General features: G+C 42.0%; 1 protein-coding gene across 2 annotated transcripts in view; it reads right to left on the minus strand.

The window, feature by feature from the left end:
• cntnap2a (contactin associated protein 2a) overlaps positions 1-19,265 on the minus strand; it is a 1,620,024-nt gene that overhangs the window by 776,189 nt on the left and 824,570 nt on the right. For both annotated transcript variants that reach the window (XM_068005678.1, XM_068005683.1), the window contains exon 10: positions 15,444-15,615. In XM_068005678.1, the coding sequence (XP_067861779.1) occupies positions 15,444-15,615 (172 nt within the window). The remainder of the gene's footprint in view (positions 1-15,443; positions 15,616-19,265) is intronic.

Genomic DNA, 19,265 nt, shown 5'->3' on the forward strand with positions numbered 1-19,265 from the left:
CATAACATGCTCCCACTTGTATTCTACTGATTTGTTTACATGGTTCAGCAATATAATTGCTTTGCTGATAGCATGCCAAGTCACTGCGGAGCAGCAAAGTGCCAAGTCCACTAATATCCCCACCCATCTTTCAATTTTGCCCTGAGCTATTTTGTTACTGTTCACGGAATACATATCACGGAATCGTAGAATCGTTCCAGCACAGAAGGAGGCCTTTTGGCCCAACGAGCCCGTGCCGGTGCTATGTCAATTATTTTCTTCTCCCTCAGTTCTATACTTTATATCTACATGTATAAGTTCAAAGTTATGTCTTCCCAGATCTGAATAAACAAATGGATAATATCTGATAGAATATGGCAAAGAATGAGTCCTTTCTAATCTCAGAAAAGCAAATGTTAAAGAGACCAGGAAACCATTTTTCAGGTGCATTAAACATTAGACTTGAAACATCAAGGAGGAAAAAATGGATAAGGGCTGTTCTTGGGTGTAGGTAGTGTGATGTGCTATTACCCCGCGCCCAATGGCCCCTGCGCAGGCAGGACGCAAGTTTCGGCCCACCTGAGAACTCACCTGCAATCAGCGTCCCATTCCAGGCCTCGCACACGGGATCAATGCAATTCACACTTTCCACCACCAGGGGGAGCTCAACCTCTTAAAGTGGGGATGTTTCTTAGAAATCTCTTAAAGGTAGTTGGTAACTATTATTTGCTGAAAATAACAGTCTACGTCTACACAGAGTCTGAACGGAGATCAGACATTGCATACGTAAAACACAGATGCAGGTCTCATCCCTATGTTTACACACTGATGAGTTATGTTAAAACATTGAATAAAGGTTGCACACTACTAAATCCCATAACCTCCAATATGCAAGGCAGACCTCACCAATCTGCCGATCTGAGTTGGTACCAGGCCTGCGAGATTGCATGCACCAAGGTTCTCTGCTGGTGCACTAGAGACCTTGGTGCAAGAGGTGGACAGAAGGAGGGACATCCTATATCCATAGCGAGGGTGGGTGGGGCAAGAGGCCCTCCAGACGTATATCCAAAAGGCAGTGGGAGACAAAGTCAATGCCAGGTGCACAGCATCATGAACATGGATGCAGTGCAGGAAGAAGTTAAATGCTTTGACATGAGCGGTCAAGGTGAGTGAGGTCAACTATCAAGTGGCGTCTCCTACCAACTACACCATGAACTAAACCCCCCCATCCCCCACATACCAACAAACTCTTTCCATCAGTACTCAACTCTTCCAACCAGATGCTTCCTCTAATCCTTACACATTACCACTATTTCAAGCCGCCCACCCACAACTCACAGGCCACACACACAGTTATTCAACCATGACAGGCACATCACCCAGACACACGTCCTGCTTTCTTGCAGGAGAAGGTGGCACATATCAGGAGGCAGCAAGTGGCAGTGGTATTTAGCCCCTCGAGCCTGTTCCACCATTCAATGAGATCATGGTGGACCTGTGACCTAAATCCATATACCCGTCTTAGCCCCATATCCCTTAATACCCTTGGTTCACAGAAATCTATCAATCTCAGATTTAACATTCACAAGTGAGCTAGCATCAACTGCCGTCTGCAGGAGAGTGTTCCAAACGTCTCCCACCCTTTGCGTGTAGAAGCATTTCCTAACTTCACTCCTGCACGTCCTGGGTCTAAATGTTAAAGTCCCCGCGTCCTCGTATTCAAGCCGAGGGGACCTCCAAAAACAGTTACAAGTGTCTCAGCAGCCAGAAGAAATAATCCAGCCACTAACCTGTAAATCCTGCATAGTCCCTTTTAATAGCGCTGATGGGGGGTCCTCCAGGCACTCTAAGACATGTTCAGATTGTCGAAATTAAGACTGTGCGTTGAGATGAGCGTTAGACACAATTTTGGGACTTATCACTTTAAATCAGTGTTGGACACTGATTGAAGCCATTTTCTCCCTACTTTACATGATTCCAGTGTTCGTTATCTGCGCCTGTGCTAACTCCTATACCAAGATGGCATCTGGCACACATAACGCTGGAAACATGCATGCGCATCCAAGACGCCATCTTGGATACCGGAGAGGCCGAGTGGCGCTGAAACAACGGGCGTTACACAGCCCAATTTAGCGCCCCAAGTCTCCTTGAACAATGCAGAGATGTTACAGTACTTGAAGTTTTATAAGAACATAAGAAATTGGAGCAGGAGTAGGCCAATCGGCCCCTCGAGCCTGCTCTGCCATTCAATAAGATCATGGCTGATCTGATCCCAACCACAAATCTAAAGAACACAAGAAGTAGGAGCAGGACCCGGCCACACAGCCCCTGGGCCCTCTGCGCCACCCACAGGGCATTGACCGATCCGAACTCAGCTTCATGTCCAATTTCCTGCCCGCTCCCCATAACCCCTAATTCCCTTTACTTCTAGAAAACTGTCTATTTCTGTTTTAAATTTATCTAATGATGTAGCTTCCACAGCTTCCTGGGGCAGCAAATTCCACAGACCTACCACCCTCTGAGTGAAGAAGTTTCTCCTCATCTCAGTTTTGAAAGAGCAGCCCCTTATTCTAAGATTATGCCCCCTAGTTCTAGTTTCACCCATCCTTGGGAACATCCTTACCGCATCCACCCGATCAAGCCCCTTCACAATCTTATATGTTTCAATAAGATCGCCTCTCATTCTTCTGAACTCCAATGAGTAGAGTCCCAATCTACTCAACCTCTCCTCATATGTCCACCCCCTCATCCCTGGGATTAACCGAGTGAACCTTCTTTGTACTGCCTCGAGAGCAAGTATGTCTTTTCTTAAGTATGGACACCAAAACTGTATGCAGTATTCCAGTTGCGGTCTCACCAATACCTTATATAACTGCAGCAATACCTCCCTGTTTTTATATTCTATCCCCCGAGCAATAAAAGCCAACATTCCGTTGGCCTTCTTGATCACCTGCTGCACCTGCATACTAACTTTTTGATTTTCTTGCACTAGGACCCCCAGATCCCTTTGTATTGCAGTACTTTCCAGTTTCTCGCCATTAAGTTAATAACTTGCTCTCTGATTTTTCCTGCCAAAGTGCATAACCTCACATTTTCCAATATTGTATTGATGGTGGGGGATTCGGCGATGGTAATGCCGTTGAATGTCAAGGGGAGGTGGTTAGACTCTCTCTTGTTGGAAAAGGTCATTGCCCGCCACTTGTCTGGAGCAAATGTTACTTGCCACTTATCAGCCCAAGCCTGGACGTTGTCCAGGTCATGCTGCATGTGGGCTCGGACTGCTTCATTTGGGGATAAAGGTTCACTGAACATTAAAGCAGCACCTCAGATTGATAAAAAAAAGTTAATAAAATCTCGGTTTTACCTCAAGCTACAGAATATAAAGGCTAAGAAGTAATGATGATCCAACATAAAACCTTAAGACCTCAATTAGAGTGAAGTATTGGGCTCCACACTATAGGAAGGATATTGAAGCTTTAGAGAAGGTACAACACAGATTCACTAGGCTGCTGCCTGGTACAAGTAAACAGAAATACAAAGAAAGACTCGAAAAATTGGTTCTTTTTTCTTTGGAATTAATGTAGGTTACAGGATGATATAGTGGAGGTGTTTAAAATTACGAAAGGATGGGACTGGGTCGATAGAAGTAGACTGTTTCCAGAAGTTAATGGACCAAGAACGAGGGGTCATAGATACAAGATTAAATATAAGAGATTTAGAAGAGGACAGGAGAAACTTCTTTACACAGAGATTTGCGAGGCTGTGGCATTCATTTCCAGGGTCATTGGTTGATGCAGAAACCATGTCAAATTCAAGATTAGATTGGATAGCGGATGATGAAGGAAAAGAGATTGAAGGGGTATGGGAACAGGTTGCGTAAACTTGATTATAACTATTTGCTTGCGTGGAGGGTAAATGCCAACACAGACTGGTTTGGTCGAATGGCCTGTTTACTTGTTGTAACTTCTATGTATAGAATTCTGTTTATGAATGTTTTAAATATTCATCCAATTTCTCTTAAAAGGTGCAATGGTGTTGATTTGAACTACTCCCTGAAATAAAGCATTCCTGCGCCAACAAATCTACATACAGAAATTCCTCATAACCACTCTCCTCACTTTCTCAGATATAATTTTAAAAAATGAACCTTTGTCCACAACCAGACAAAGCAGGACTTCTCGAGTCACCCTATCAAAACCCTTCATAATGTTTTAAACCTCGAGTAAAGCTCCTCTTAGCCTTTTCTGCTCCACTGGAAATATCTCAAGTCTCTCCTCATAACTATAGTTTCTATCCCTAGCATCATGCAGGTGAATCCTTATCCTCATTTACTAATCCCTCCACAGTCTTGTTCTACCCTACCTCGGTGATCTATTCTAGTCCTATGCCCTAGCTCATATCCTCTGCTCAGCCTGAACTATATTCCTTATTCACTGAACTCCACGAAGTAGATTTTAACTATCGGTTGTCTGACTGCTGGTGTACACGGTCGACCACTCGAAACTGCCAACGGGATGCCCAGTCCATTTTGAAGGCCGAGCCTTATTACCAGACGGCCGACTGGATGGGAACAACAAATGGGTGCCCTGTTGAAGCTCATGCGTTCCAGGCTGGCGCAATATCGGGCAGCCCAGAGCCTGTCCCGGCTGGCATAAAGGGCTTAGCGCCCTCGGAAGGAAGGGGAACCCAGTGCAGCAGTGGACCACATTATTTTTGTGGAGCCCAGAGGAGGGATCTCACTGCTCCTGGCCTCACAAAAGTAATTAAGAACTTATCTTTCTAGCTCCCTTTCGGCTGGACCGCCAGGTGAAACTGGATACAAGGTATGTGGTGCACAGTCCATTTAGTTGTGTCCCATAATGACAATTGGAGTCCTATGAACATTATAGGACCCCAATTTGCACAGTAAAAGAGCCTACCAGCTGAAATAGGTGGCACTCCAGCCACCCAATGGTAGGGCCTTCCAAAGATGGCATCATCCAGAATGGGAATGGGGCAGGAAGTTTTACCCCACCATTTTATGGATGCTACCACCCTGTTTCTGTCCAGTGCAAAATCTCCTCCTACATCTGTGTGACAGCCTTCAGCCATCATAGCTCTGTACAATAGAATTCTCTTCCTAACTCCTCATTCCCAGCTTGCTACATCTCTTCACATATCCAGTAGACTCCTCGTAATTTACCTCTTCGACCAAACCTGTGGTCACATTCCCTAAATCTCCCGATTTCTGCTCAGTGATCAACCTGCTCCATTTATAAACCACTTTGGAGTGTTAAAAATGCTGCAAAATTGTTAAATAATAGTCACTGAGAAGAATTTAAGATAAAGTGAGATGAAAGATAGACACGTGGAAGTATGATATCATACCCAGTACTGAAACATGGCTTAAAAAAGGGCAGAAATGGCAGCTCAACATTCCTGATTACAGGGTTTTCAGACGAGATAGAGAGGGGGATAAAAAAAGGAGGTGGTGGGGGGGGGGGGGGGTCGCAATATTGTTTAAAGAAACAATTACAGCTGTGAGGAGGGATGATATGTTAGAAGGATCATCAAATGAGGCCATATAGGTTGAACTGAAGAACAAAAAAGGGGCAATCACACCGCTAGGAGTGTACCATACATCCCCAAACAGTCAGCGGGAGATAGAACAGCAAATATGTGGGCAAATTTCTGAGAAGTGCAAAAACAATAGGGCAGTAATTGTAGGGGGATTTCAACTACCCTAATATTAAATCAGTGCAAAAGGTATACAGGGCGCAGAATTCTTAAAATGCATTCAGGAGAACTTTTTTAGCCAGTATGTAGCAGCCCAACAAGAGAGGGGGCAGTTCTGGACTTAGTTTTAGGGAATGAAGCTGGGCAGGTGGAAGGGGTATCAGTGGGAGAGCATTTTGGTGGTAGTCATCATAATTCAGTTCGATTTAGCATAGTTATGGAAAAGGACAAAGATAGAACAGGAATAAAAATTCTCAATTGGGGAAAGGCCAATTTTACTAAGCTGAGAAGTTATTTAGCAAAAGTGGACTGGAAACGGCTACTTGAGGGTAAATCAGTGTCAGAGCAGTGGGAGGTATTCAAGGGGGAGATAGTGAAGGTTCAGAGCAAATATGTTCCCACAAAGAAAAAGGGTGGGACTCCCAAATCTAGAGTCCCCTGGATGATATGGAGCATACAGGGTAGGATAAGGCAAAAAAAGGAAGCTTATGTCAGATACCGAGAGCTCAAAGCTGCAGAAAGCCAAGAGGAGTATAGAAAGTGAAGGGGTGACATTAAAAAGGAAATTGGGAAAGCAAAGAGAGGGCAGCAAAAAATACTGGCAAGTAAAATCAAGGATAACCCAAAGATGTTTTACAAATACATGAAGAGCAAGAGGATAATGAAGGAAAGAGTAGGGCCTATTAGAAACCTAAAAGGGAACCTGTGTGTGGCGGTGGAAGACTTGGGTATGGTTCTTAAGGAATACTTTGCGTCTGTCTTCACAAAAGAGAGGGACGATGCAGACATTGTAGTTAAGAAGGAGGAGTGTGAAATATTGGCTGGGATGAACATAGTGAGAAAGTATTAAGGGGTTTAGCATCTTTGAAAGTAGATAAATCGCCGGGCCCTGATGAAATGTATCCTAGGCTGGTAAGTGAAGCAAGGGAGGAAATAGTCGAGGCTCTCACCATCATTTTCCAATCCTCTCTGGCTACAGGCACAATGCCGGAGGACTGGAGGACTGCTAACGTTGTACCATTGTTTAAAAAGGGAGAAAGGGATACACCGAATAATTACAGGCAAGTTAGCTTAACCTCAGTGGTCGGCAAACAATTCTGAGGGACAGTATTGATCGTCATTTAGAAAGGCACGGATTAATCAAGGACAGTCAGCATGGATTTGTTAAGGGAAGGTTGTGTCAGACTAACCTGATTGAATTTGTTGAGGAGGTAACAAGGAGCATCGATGAGGGGAGCGCGTTTGATGTAGTCAACATGGATTTTAGCAAGGCTTTTGACAAGATCCCACATGGCAGACTGGTTAGAAAAATAAAAGCCCATGAGATCCAAGGGTAAGTGGCAAGTTGGATCCAGAATTGGCTCAGTGGCAGGAAGCAAAGAATAATGGTCAACGGGTGTTTTTGTGACTGGAAGGCTGTTTCCAGAGGGGTTCAGCAGGGCTCAGTACCAGGTCCATTGCTTTTTGTGGTATATATCAATGATTTAGACTTAAATGTAGAGGGCATGATTAAGAAGTTTGCAGATGATACAAAAGTTGGCCTTATGGTTGATAGTGAGGAGGAAAGCTGTAGACTGCAGGAAGATATCAATGGACTGGTCAGGTGGGCAGAAAAGTTGGCAAATGGAATTCAATCTAGAGAAGTACGAGGTAATGCATTTGGGGAGGCCAAAACAAGGCAAGGCAACAGACAATAAATGGGAGGATACTGAGAAGTGTAGAGGAATGTATGTCCACAGATCCCTGAAGCTAGCAGGACCGGTGGATAAGGTGGTTAAGAAGGAATACAGGATACTTTCCTTTTTAGCTGAGGCATAGAATATAAGAGCAGGGAGGTTATGCTCGGGTTTGAAAAAGGTGGCCATAGAGACAGTGGATGCATTGGTTGTCATCTTCCAAAATTCCATAGATTCTGGAATGCTTCCTGCAGATTGGTGGGTAGCAAATGTAACTCCACTATTTAAGAAAAGGAGGGAGAGAGAAAACAGGGAACTACAGATCTGTTAGCCTGACAGCAGTAGTAGGGAAAATGCTAGAATCTATTATAAAGGATGTGATAACAGGACACTAAGAAAATAATAATAGGATTTGGCAGTCGACATGGATTTATGAAAGGGAAATCATATTTGACAAACCTACTGGAGTGCTTTGAGGATGTAACTAGTAGAATAGATAAGGGGGAACCAGTGGATGTGGTGCATTTGGATTTTTAGAAGGCTTTCGATAAGGTCCCACATAGGAGGTTGGTGAACAAAGTTAGAGCACGTGGAATTGTGGGTAATATACTGGCATGGATTGAGAAATGGTTAACAGACAGAAAACAGAGAGTAGGAATAAATGGGTCTTTTTCAGGTTGGCAGACTGTGACTAGTGGGGTACTGCAGGGATCGTGCTTGGGTCCCAGCTATTCACAATCTATATCAATAATCTGGATGAGGGGACCAAATGTAATATTTCCAAGTTTGCTGATGACACAAGACTAGGTGGGAATGTGAGTTGTGAGGAGGATGCAAAGAGGCTTCAAGGGGATATAGACAGGCTAAGTGAGTGGGCAAGAACATGGCAGATGGAATATAATGTGGAAAAATGTGAATTTATCCACTTTGGTTGGAAAAACAGAAATGCAGAGTATTTTTTAAATGGTGAGAGATTGGGAAATGTTGATGTTCAAAGGGACCTGGTACATGTCCTTGTACATGAGTCACTGAAAGCTAACATGCAGGTGCAGCAAGCAATTAGGAAGGCAAATGGTAAGTTGGCCTTTATTACAAGAGGATTTGAGTACAGTAGTAAAGATGTCTTACTGCAATTATATAGGGCCTTGGTGAGACTGCACCTGCAGTATTGTGTACAATTTTGGTCTCCTTACCTAAGAAAGGATATACTTGCCATAGAGGGAGTGCAACGAAGGTTCACCAGACTGATTCCTGGGATAGCGGGATTGTCGTATGAGGAGAGATGGAGTAGGCTAGGCCTGTATTCTCTAGAGTTTAGAAGAATGAGAAGTGATCTCATTGAAACATACAAAATTCTTACAGGGCTCGATGGGGCAGATGCAAGGAGGATGTTGCCCCTGGCTGGGGAATCTAAAACCAGGGATGACAGTGTCAGAATAAGGGGTAGGTCATTTAGGAATGAGATGAGGAGAAATTTCTTCACTCAGAGGGTGGTGAAACTTTGGAATTCTCTACCCCACAGGGCTGTGGAGGCTCAGTCATTGAGTACATTCAAAACAGAGATCGATAGATTTCTAGATATTAAAGTCATCGAGGGATATGGGGATGGTGCAGGAAAATGGCATTGAGGTAGAAGATCAGCCATGATCTTGTTGAATGGCGGAGCAGGCTCGAGGGCCCAGATGGCCTACTCCCACTCCTATTTCTTACGTTCTTAACTGTATAAAACACTAGTTAGGCCACAGCTAGAATACTGAGTACAGTTCTGGTCACCACATTACAGAAAAGGTGTGATTGCACTAGAGTGGCTACAGAGGAGATTTACGAGGATGTTGCTAGGACAGGAGAATTTTAGTTATGAGGACAGATTGGATAGGTTGGGGTTGTTTTGTTTTGGAACAGAGGAGACTGAGGGAGATTTAATTGAGGTGTATAAAATTATGAGGGGAGCGGATAGGAAGGACCTATTTCCTTTAGTAGCGAGGTCAAAAATCAGGGGGCATAGATTTAAAGTAATTGGTGGAAGGATTAGAGGAGAAATGTTTTCACCCAGAGGGTGGTGGAGGTCTGGAACTTACTGCCTGAAAGGGTGGTAGAGGCAGAAACCCTCATCACATTTTATAAAGTACTTGGAAATGCACTTGAATTGCCGCAGGCTACAGGCCTACAGACCAAGAGCTGGAAAGTGGGATTAGGCCGGATGGCTCTTTTTTGGCCAGCACAGACACAATGGACCGAATGACCTCCTTCTGTGCCGTAAATTTCTATCATTCTAATGACCAAGAGACACCAAGGCAGTGTTTTAAAAGGTGGAAAATTTTTCAAGGAAGGAATGGCTGAGGGAAGCAAGGAATTGTAAAGTTTTTTTAAAATGGCTGAATTCCTCTATTAAAACAATGGACAGAGCAATCTTATGTGAACACAATAAGCTTTCATCCACTACTTCCAACAAAAGTAAATTTGAGGCTATAAAGTTACTTTCTAATGTTCGGTAATTACTTTAGCTTATCCATTTGAATTCATCCAATACTCAATTTTCATCAGTTTCAAACTGATCAAGTTTCTAAGGATCCATTAGAAAATTAATTATAGAAATGCACTATCATAATGGAAAAGTATTTGTTCATTTGTTTGCCAAGTGCGTGGCACGATAATATGAGGGATGAAATACAAATAACAAAAGCATCTTTCTAATGAGGTGATGTTGAAGCAAGTTTTTGGCCTGCAGAAATTCTGGTAGACAATCAAAATGGCAGATGATAGAAATGAGGATAATGGACACACCACTGTACTTTTGGAAGTGATTAATTCTCTCCATATGTATCCCAGGCTACTCTGATGACAGTTTATAGGAATGTCTTGGAGAAGCTTCATCTCTGACTGTGGAAATTGGCATTTTGAACTGCTGTGAATGCTGGTCCATGGACACTGGGCTGGAGTAAATTACAGTGGCAGGGTGGAACAAGATCACAGACGGATTTTGTAATAACAGGAATACTAACGGTTCCTGGATCACTTGGGGTACATGCAGCTCACTTGGTGAACCATATCATTCAAACAGCTTGGGTATAAGTGGGGATCCGAAATGGGTGGGGGAGGGAACGGTCATATGCAAGAGTATAAATTAGTCACTAAATTTGCATGCAACTAATTTATTTGTCATAAAGTCATAACAGCTAGGAAATATTGAAAAAATGTGAGGGAGTACTTATACTGGAAACATTTCCTTCTATATCTAAATGGGGTAAATTTCTTACGGCATTTTTAATGTTAAATAACCACATTTCTGGGTATGTTTACTGATTTTTAAGATATTGTATAATTTTGTGTGTTTGTCATGTTTTAAATGTTATTTACAGCCATATATGCTATCAGTAAAGAAGCAAAATGACAGCCGAAAACAGTGTTGATAAATTATTCGTGATTTGTGTGGCTGGTTGTATGACACTTGGTGCAATTTTCTGCTAGATACCTGTATCTTATTGGAACTATTTAATTTGTTCACACGTGGTCACATAGATATTTAATTGATAACATAACAGATAAGCACTTTGTTATTTGTTATTTATATTAATGATTTGGATGAGAATTTAGGAGGCATGGTTAGTAAGTTTGCAGATGACACCAAGATTGGTGGCATTATGGACAGTGAAGAAGGTTATCTAGGATTGCAACGGGATCTTGACAAATTGGGCCAGTGGGCCGATGAATGGCAGATGGAGTTTAATTTAGATAAATGTGAGGTGATGCATTTTGGTAGATCGAATCGGGCCAGGACCTACTCCGTTAATGGTAGGGCGTTGGGGAGAGTTATAGAACAAAGAGATCTAGGAGTACAGGTTCATAGCTCCTTGAAAGTGGAGTCACAGGTGGATAGGGTGGTGAAGAAGGCATTCGGCATGCTTGGTTTCATTGGTCAGAACATTGAATACAGGAGTTGGGATGTCTTGTTGAAGTTGTACAAGACATTAGTAAGGCCACACTTGGAATACTGTGTACAGTTCTGGTCACCCTATTATAGAAAGGATATTATTAAACTAGAAAGAGTGCAGAAAAGATTTACTAGGATGCTACTGGGACTTGATGGTTTGACTTATAGGGAGAGGTTGGATAGACTGAGACTTTTTTCCCTGGAGAGTAGGAGGTTTAGGGGTGATCTTATAGAAGTCTATAAAATAATGAGGGTCATAGATAAGGTAGATAGTCAAAATCTTTTCCCAAAGGTAGGGGAGTCTATAACGAGGGGGCACAGATTTAAGGGGAGAGATACAAAAGGGTCCAGAGGGGCAATTTTTTCACTCAAAGGGTGGTGAGTGTCTGGAATGAGCTGCCAGAGGCAGTAGTAGAGACGGGTACAATTTTGTCTTTTAAAAAGCATTTGGACAGTTACATGGGCAAGATGGGTATAGAGGGATATAGGCCAAGTGCAGGCAACTGGTACTAGCGTAGTGGTATAAACTGGGCGACATGGACATGTTGGGCCGAAGGGCCTGTTTCCATGTTGTAAACTTCTATGATTCTATGATTCTACTTATTTTGTCAGTCACTAACTTTTGTTTTATGGATATGCGTATAATGGATGGATGTATATAAATACAGGCATAGAGTACAAAAACAAGGAAGTTATGTTGAACTTTTACATAACACTGGTTCAGCCACAACTGGAGTATTGTGTCCAATTCTGGGCACCCACTTTAGGAAGGATGTTAAGGGCTTAGAGAGGGTGCAGAAAAGATTTACTAGAATGGTTCCAGGGATGAGGGACTGGAGAAGCTGGTGTTGTTCTCCTTAGAGCAGAGAAAGTTTAGAGGAGATGTGATGGAGGTATTCAAAATTATGGTGGGTTAGAAAAAGTAAAGAGAAACTGTTCCCATTGGTAGAAGGGTTGAGAACCAGGGGACACAGATTTAAGGCGATTGGCAAAAGAACCTAAGGCAACATGAGGAAAAGCTTTTTTTTCATACACAGTGACTAGTTCTGACCTGGAATGCACTGCCTGAAAGGGTGGTGGAAGCAGATTCAATCATGGCTTTCAAAAAGGAATTGGATAAATATTTGAAGGGAAAAAATTTGCAGGGCTACGGGGAAAGAGCGGGGGAATGGGACTAACTGGATTGCTCTTACAAAGAGCAGGCAGAGGCTCGACGGACCAAAAGGCCTCCTTCTGTGCTGTAACGATTCTATGATTCTATGTGCTGATTTGAGGTGTGATATGCTTGCATGTGACACCTTTAAAAGGTATGATATTACAGATGGGCGAGATGAAAGGCTGTTAATTATATATTAATGTGTCATACTTATCTCATTAACTGGCAACTTTTTTTCTGTCCTCTCCAGAAAGCGTCGACTACTGTTGGGGTACAGTTTAACAGGCACTAGAAGCCCACCTGTACTTCACCCAAATGGTCATTCTTCATATATAAGTGAGTAGGGGTCATTTGATAGTGATCATGAACCTTGGCAGATTTTTCCAATCCATGGGTGCTGCGGGTTATCATAATGTCCCATTGCTGCTCTGACATGAGCTAATTCAGCCAGAGATTGAACTGAGGGTCTTCCTGGTCTGTGAGAAACTTGTTAATTCAAGTGATTTCCCATATGCAGTGGTGTCTTTGTATTAGTATATTTGATTCTATATTTTAACGTGGTGCTTTACAGCTATTTAAATTAACCAAATAAAGTACTTGAAACTCTTTGCTACATTTATTTAATAAAAAGCACAGTAGTTGCAATATTTCTTTACTTTTGGACCATGTTTTGGCAGCATAGAGGAGAAATACACAGAGGAGTGTGTTCAGCTTTTAATGATACATAGGAGCAGTATACGTGGGGACATATTAATAAAAGACCCATCAGGATGTGGGAGCACTGGTGTCAATGATTCTACTGCACTCTGATGGAAGAAACAAATTTGTTTAAAGTGCATTCTAGATTCCTGAATTCCTGCACTCCTGGATTTCAATTTAATGCTAGTCAGTAGGAAACAGTGCGACATTGTGAGCCTGTGACAAGAAGCTAATTATCACTGCACAGCAATCAAAGGTTCCTCTCAGTAAATAGAAAATATTCACTTTAAAACTTGTTTTTTGCATAGATCAAACATCAAAAATGAATAAAGTGCTAGGAACAAAATGATAGATGTTGTCTGGATCTAGAGTTTCTTTGGTTTCTGCTTTCTCTTACTGGTATCACTTCTGTTTCTTATCAACTGTGAACATTTTCTGCTAATATTTCCTCCCTTACTCATTTTAATATCTTTGGCAGAATTGAAGTCAATTTCCTTAATTGTTTTTAATCATTCTACTGGTACAACCATTTGGGAGATCCCATTCTGGAATCTAATCAGTTTTATTACAAAAAGTTCAGTGATTAACATCTATATATTTGTTTTAACTATATGCCATTCTTACTAATACTATATTTTTATATATTAGGTGACGTAGCAACAATGTGAAATTAGAGACAAAGACCTGGTGAAATCGTATTAAGCTACCAATGAATAACTCGGACATTATAGCATTGCCAGTTAGCTGGTTTTGGAACAAACATTCCAGTTTTTGATTCATAAATTATTATATTTATAAGAGTATAAAGGTTTTCAATTTATTTTCATCAGCAGCAAAACAAACTTCTGAACAAAAGCTACAATCGTTCCTCCATCTGGTTTTCAACTTGGTAAAAGGTGGTAATCTAGTTCCCACAGGTTGCTGGCCTGGTTCTTGGGCGGAATGCTAAGGAGCATCTAGTAGGGTTATTAAAATAATCCAATCTGAATGTTTATAGACTTGTATAGCTTTTATATAAAGGGGTTGTTGCTCTCCTTTTTGCATGATAGCTTGAGGCTGTGCACTCCTTCCTCACTAGACATAATGATCCTTAGCAAGTCATCTCTAACAAAAACTTGCATCCATATAGTGCCTTAAATATAGTAAAAACATCCCAAGGCACTTCACAGGAGCGTCATTAGACAAAAATTGACACTGAGCCATATGAAGAGATATTAGGACAGATAACCAAAAGCTTGGTCAAAGGGGTAGGTTTTAAGGAGTAACTTTAAAGGAGGAGAGAGAGGCAGAGTGGTTTAGAGAGGGATTTCCAGAGCTTAGGGCCTAGGCAGCTCAAGGCACGGCCACCAACGGTGGAGCGATGAAAATCAGGGCTGCCAAGAGGCCAGAATTGGAGGAGCGCAGGGATCTCTGAGGGTTGTAGGGCTGGAGGAGGTCAGAGATAGGGAGGCGCAAGGCCACAGAGGGATTTCAGCACAAGGATGAGAATTGTAAAATCGAGGCATTGCCATACCGGGGGTCAATGTAGGTCAGTGAACTCAGGGGTGATGGGTGAACAGGATTTGGTGCGAGTTAGATTACGGGCAGCAGAGTTTTGGATGAGCTCAAGTTTACGGAGGGTGGAAGACTGACTTGCAAGACCCACAGCAAGACTGACTTGTCAAATTACCCCAATGAGAGGTTTCAAAAAAAAGGTTGGCCATTTTACCAGGGATCCAAGTGCTTTTTACAAATCCAACTTACCACTCAGTTCGCAAGAGCTGTAAGAGAAGCTTCTATGTTTCATAGGCTACAGTGAAAGTCAATACCTGGCTGTTTTAATACAGGCCATATTTATTCATACCAATGGACTGGATAGCGATGCCCTACTCCTTGCCATTGTAAGCATGTGGCCATCTGTCAGTTCTCAATCTTCAGTCAGATCTTGGAACAGGTGCAAGAGAATCATTGGCTCTTCAAGCAGACCTTTATGTTTATATCAGGACCAAAAAAAGGGTTGCAATTGCACCTCAGCATTCAATAGCAAGTGTGGAACACCAGCGTTTTGTTTTTATATGCACTTTGCTGTCTCTGTATCTCACTCTCAGAAAATGCAATCACCTCGAACTCTGTATTTGATATACTGAAGTTCAAGTACAGCTTGTAAAAAGGTCTTGCTATGTATCTGCTTAGTTAATGAGTCTCTTTGCTCATCTCCCAAAAGACTGTGCTGGTATGACATTTACCCGCACTAAATCAATGAAACACCATATACAGTGAAAAATAAATGTTCTCATTGTTCATTTACCTGTCTATGATTGCGCACATATCGATGTTAACATTGGTAAATTGTCCCAGCTCCCCTTGCTCAACAGCATGTAAGTCAGCCAGCTGATCATCCACATGAAGGAGTTGCATGCAGCCTTGAAAGGAACGTCGAGAAAGACTCGGCTGAGTGTTATTCAGCGGACCAGGGTAACCTGAAATAACAAAAGGTATATCAATTTCCTTTGTTGTACAGACATTACTCACAAATTATAGGTTCCAGAAGGTTAATATCATTACAATGTAGTGCAGTAAATTATTTCAATTCTTCAATGTACAAGATTCCAAATTTAAAATTATAAATGAAATACTAATTTGTTTGGTCACTCCAGACAAACCAAGAGCAATGATTGCTGATGCAAGGTTCAGATTTTAAATCACTTGAGACTTGTGTGGAAACAACACCCTTATAAATTGAACAGAACATACAATCCTTTAATGAAGTACCGAGATGTTCTGTATTTGGCAACCATATCTCAATGTAATTAACTGAATAGTCATGACAGCAACAAAGGATTTAATTAATTAGGTTTTATTACAGCATCGATTGATTTACAAATGGATTAACATTTCAGTTAGCTAGCAACCTGTTGTGAGCATAGCGTTGAGATCCCTTAACTGACATCTCACAATTCTGTCGTTGGTGATGAAATCAGAAGACACCACACAACAGAAGACGAAACTCAACATTGCTTCTAACAATATATAAACAGAAATATAACCAATATATGAAGCTACGTGTTCAAAATCAGCAAAGATGATTATGGTCAACTAAGGGGAACTAATGACGCCCCTGGGATGTAGCTGAATTTTAAAAAATGATGGGCCGAAATTTCCAGGGACCCTGCTCCACCCTCAGAAGTGCGGCAGGACTTTTGGCTACCACTGTGACCTGGTGTTGATCCCAAATTGCAGGGGATCCCGAAACCCAGGAAGTACTGAAGAAATGAGGCCACGTACTTCTTTTAAAAATTCCTAAAGGAGCAAAGGGGTGGTATTTTTAATGTAATAAATCCCTCTGGTTTTGATTACCTTTCTTTCAAACAATCCTGAAGCCTTCCTCAGGCCTGGTACAGGACTTATGCCTGCTCTCAGCTGGCATAGATCTGGCTGGGACTATCAGGTGGTGTAGTGGGCAGAATTCACAGGGTAGTCTGGGAACACCCTCAGGTTTGCCCCAAAGCTGGCTGAGGAGGGAGGGAGGGCAGGCAGAAGTCTCACCTGGTGCATCGGAATTTTCATTACAGTAGCTACATTTAATAAAGTGAAATACATTTGCCTACATAATAGCCACTGCAATTTAAAATGCAATTTGTGTAAAGCACTTTCAAATGTTAATATAAAAAGGTGCTCTATAAATGCAAGTATTGCAATTACAAATTTATAAAAATGAAATTATATCCACTGTCCTAGATATACCAGATATTTCTAACAACATATAGAATCTATTTAAAATCAGAGAGTCCTTTCTCATTATTCTTTACTTGGTCAACATGTACTGTACTATTGATATGAAAATCTGGCTTTCCCTATTCATATCATCAATAATCAAATCAAAAGTTTGTTGAAAAAAATGTATTTGTGGAAGCACCATTCATTTTATGACCTGGGTCTTGTAATCTAAATAAAACATTCAAGGTCTTTTCTCCGTAAGCCCTGTATCACTGTACATAGCCGTACTAAGGTGCTGCATCAGGAAGTGGGAGCACATGGGCTTGGTCCGCATCTTTAATTCTGCACGTGGTGAATTCAGATTTCAGCTCACTGACAGCGGATCTGCAGAACGGAGACAGGTTGCTCCCTCGTAGGAGGGAAAGGAGGTTGTTAAGCCGGTGAACCGCAGCACCCCTCAAGATCGCCCCAATATCTGGCTTAAAAGTAACACTGACAGAGGCCTAGAACAGGTCAACTCATTCAAATAGCAAGGTGTGGCTTGCAGCATGACCTTGAGAAAGGAAAGATCAGAAAAAAAATGATACGCATTTCCATATTTTGTTCAAAAAGGCTTCTGTTTCTTTTTGTAATCAGTTTTAGATATGTGTGTGCAATAATGTGACTTTCGGACAAACATCTAATTATACTGACTTGGTGACTCACTATGGCTCAAGCCTTTGACACTTCTGTAGTGTGAAGATATTAGGGCTGATCTTACTGGTTGTTCTTGCTGGCCCGGGCCTCATTTACATTCATTTACATTCCACTGGTGAGCTACGTGTGCCAAACAGGCACCTCATTGCAGTTTGCCGGTTTTGGGATGGCAGAAAATCAGCTGGCTCCCACATTGATCTGGCCAACAGTCAGAGTCGGGATGTCGGATGGGCCAGCAGAGGCCTGGATTTTTTTGTGGTCCCTCCTGGCCACATTACAAAAAAAAAGACATTTCCTGGGCCGTTTTTTTGAGTGGGCTCCAGCACCCTCTGCCCATTTGTACTTAGAAATCGCAATCAGGGTCCTATATACGTCATGGGACCCTGATTTACATTCTTTAACGAGGCTACTGCCTGCTTCAAGTGGGTGCCTGAGCTGCCCTTATGAAGGCACCAGGCAAAATAGTGATGAACAGGATCAGATTGCAAATGGGGGCGATAAGTACAGCAGTTCAATTTTAGAGCTATTACTGCCCCGTGCCCACCAGGTGGACCGAGATTAAATTAGGCCTTGTGTCTACAAGCACTTCCAATTATTTTCTGAAATTAATTGTCACTGGAACAAAACAAACTAATAATGATAATGATATTAGTACAGGCATCATTCACAGTTCATGGATACCTCTTAGATAGACAAATCAATAAAACCAGACACACAAATCACTAAATGTAGCGACGCAGGTTAATAAGGCTATAAAAATGGCAAACCAAGCACTGGGATTTCTAGAGGGATAGAATTGAAAAGCAGAGAAGTTATGTTAAATTTGTATAGAACCTTGGTTAGACCACACTTGGAATACTGTGAACAGATCTGGTCTCCATATTATAAAAAAGATATAGAGGCATTGGAGAAGGTGCAAAAGAAATTCACAAGGATGATCATAGAATCATAGAATCATAGAAGTTACAACATGGAAACAGGCCCTTCGGCCCAACATGTCCATGTCGCCCAGTTTATACCACTAAGCTAGTCCCAATTGCCTGCACTTGGCCCATATCCCTCTATACCCATCTTACCCATGTAACTGTCCAAATGCTTTTTAAAAGACAAAATTGTACCCGCCTCTACTACTGCCTCTGGCAGCTCGTTCCAGACACTCACCACCCTTTGAGTGAAAAAATTGCCCCTCTGGACCCTTTTGTATCTCTCCCCTCTCACCTTAAATCTATGCCCCCTCGTTATAGACTCCCCTACCTTTGGGAAAAGATTTTGACTATCTACCTTATCTATGCCCCTCATTATTTTATAGACTTCTATAAGATCACCCCTTAACCTCCTACTCTCCAGGGAAAAAAGTCCCAGTCTGTCTAACCTCTCCCTGTAAGTCAAACCATCAAGTCCCGGTAGCATCCTAGTAAATCTTTTCTGCACTCTTTCTAGTTTAATAATATCCTTTCTATAATAGGGTGACCAGAACTGTACACAGTACTCCAAGTGTGGCCTCACCAATGCCCTGTACAACTTCAACAAGACATCCCAACTCCTGCATTCAATGTTCTGACCAATGAAACCAAGCATGCCGAATGCCTTCTTCACCACCCTATCCACCTGTGACTCCACTTTCAAGGAGCTATGAATCTGTACTCCTGAGAGGATATACTTATCAGGAAAAGCTGAACAGGCTGGTGCTCTTTTCTCTAGAAAAGAGGAGGCTAAG

The sequence above is a fragment of the Heptranchias perlo genome, chromosome 2 (genome assembly GCF_035084215.1).
Source record: "Heptranchias perlo isolate sHepPer1 chromosome 2, sHepPer1.hap1, whole genome shotgun sequence".
Taxonomy (NCBI): domain Eukaryota; kingdom Metazoa; phylum Chordata; class Chondrichthyes; order Hexanchiformes; family Hexanchidae; genus Heptranchias; species Heptranchias perlo.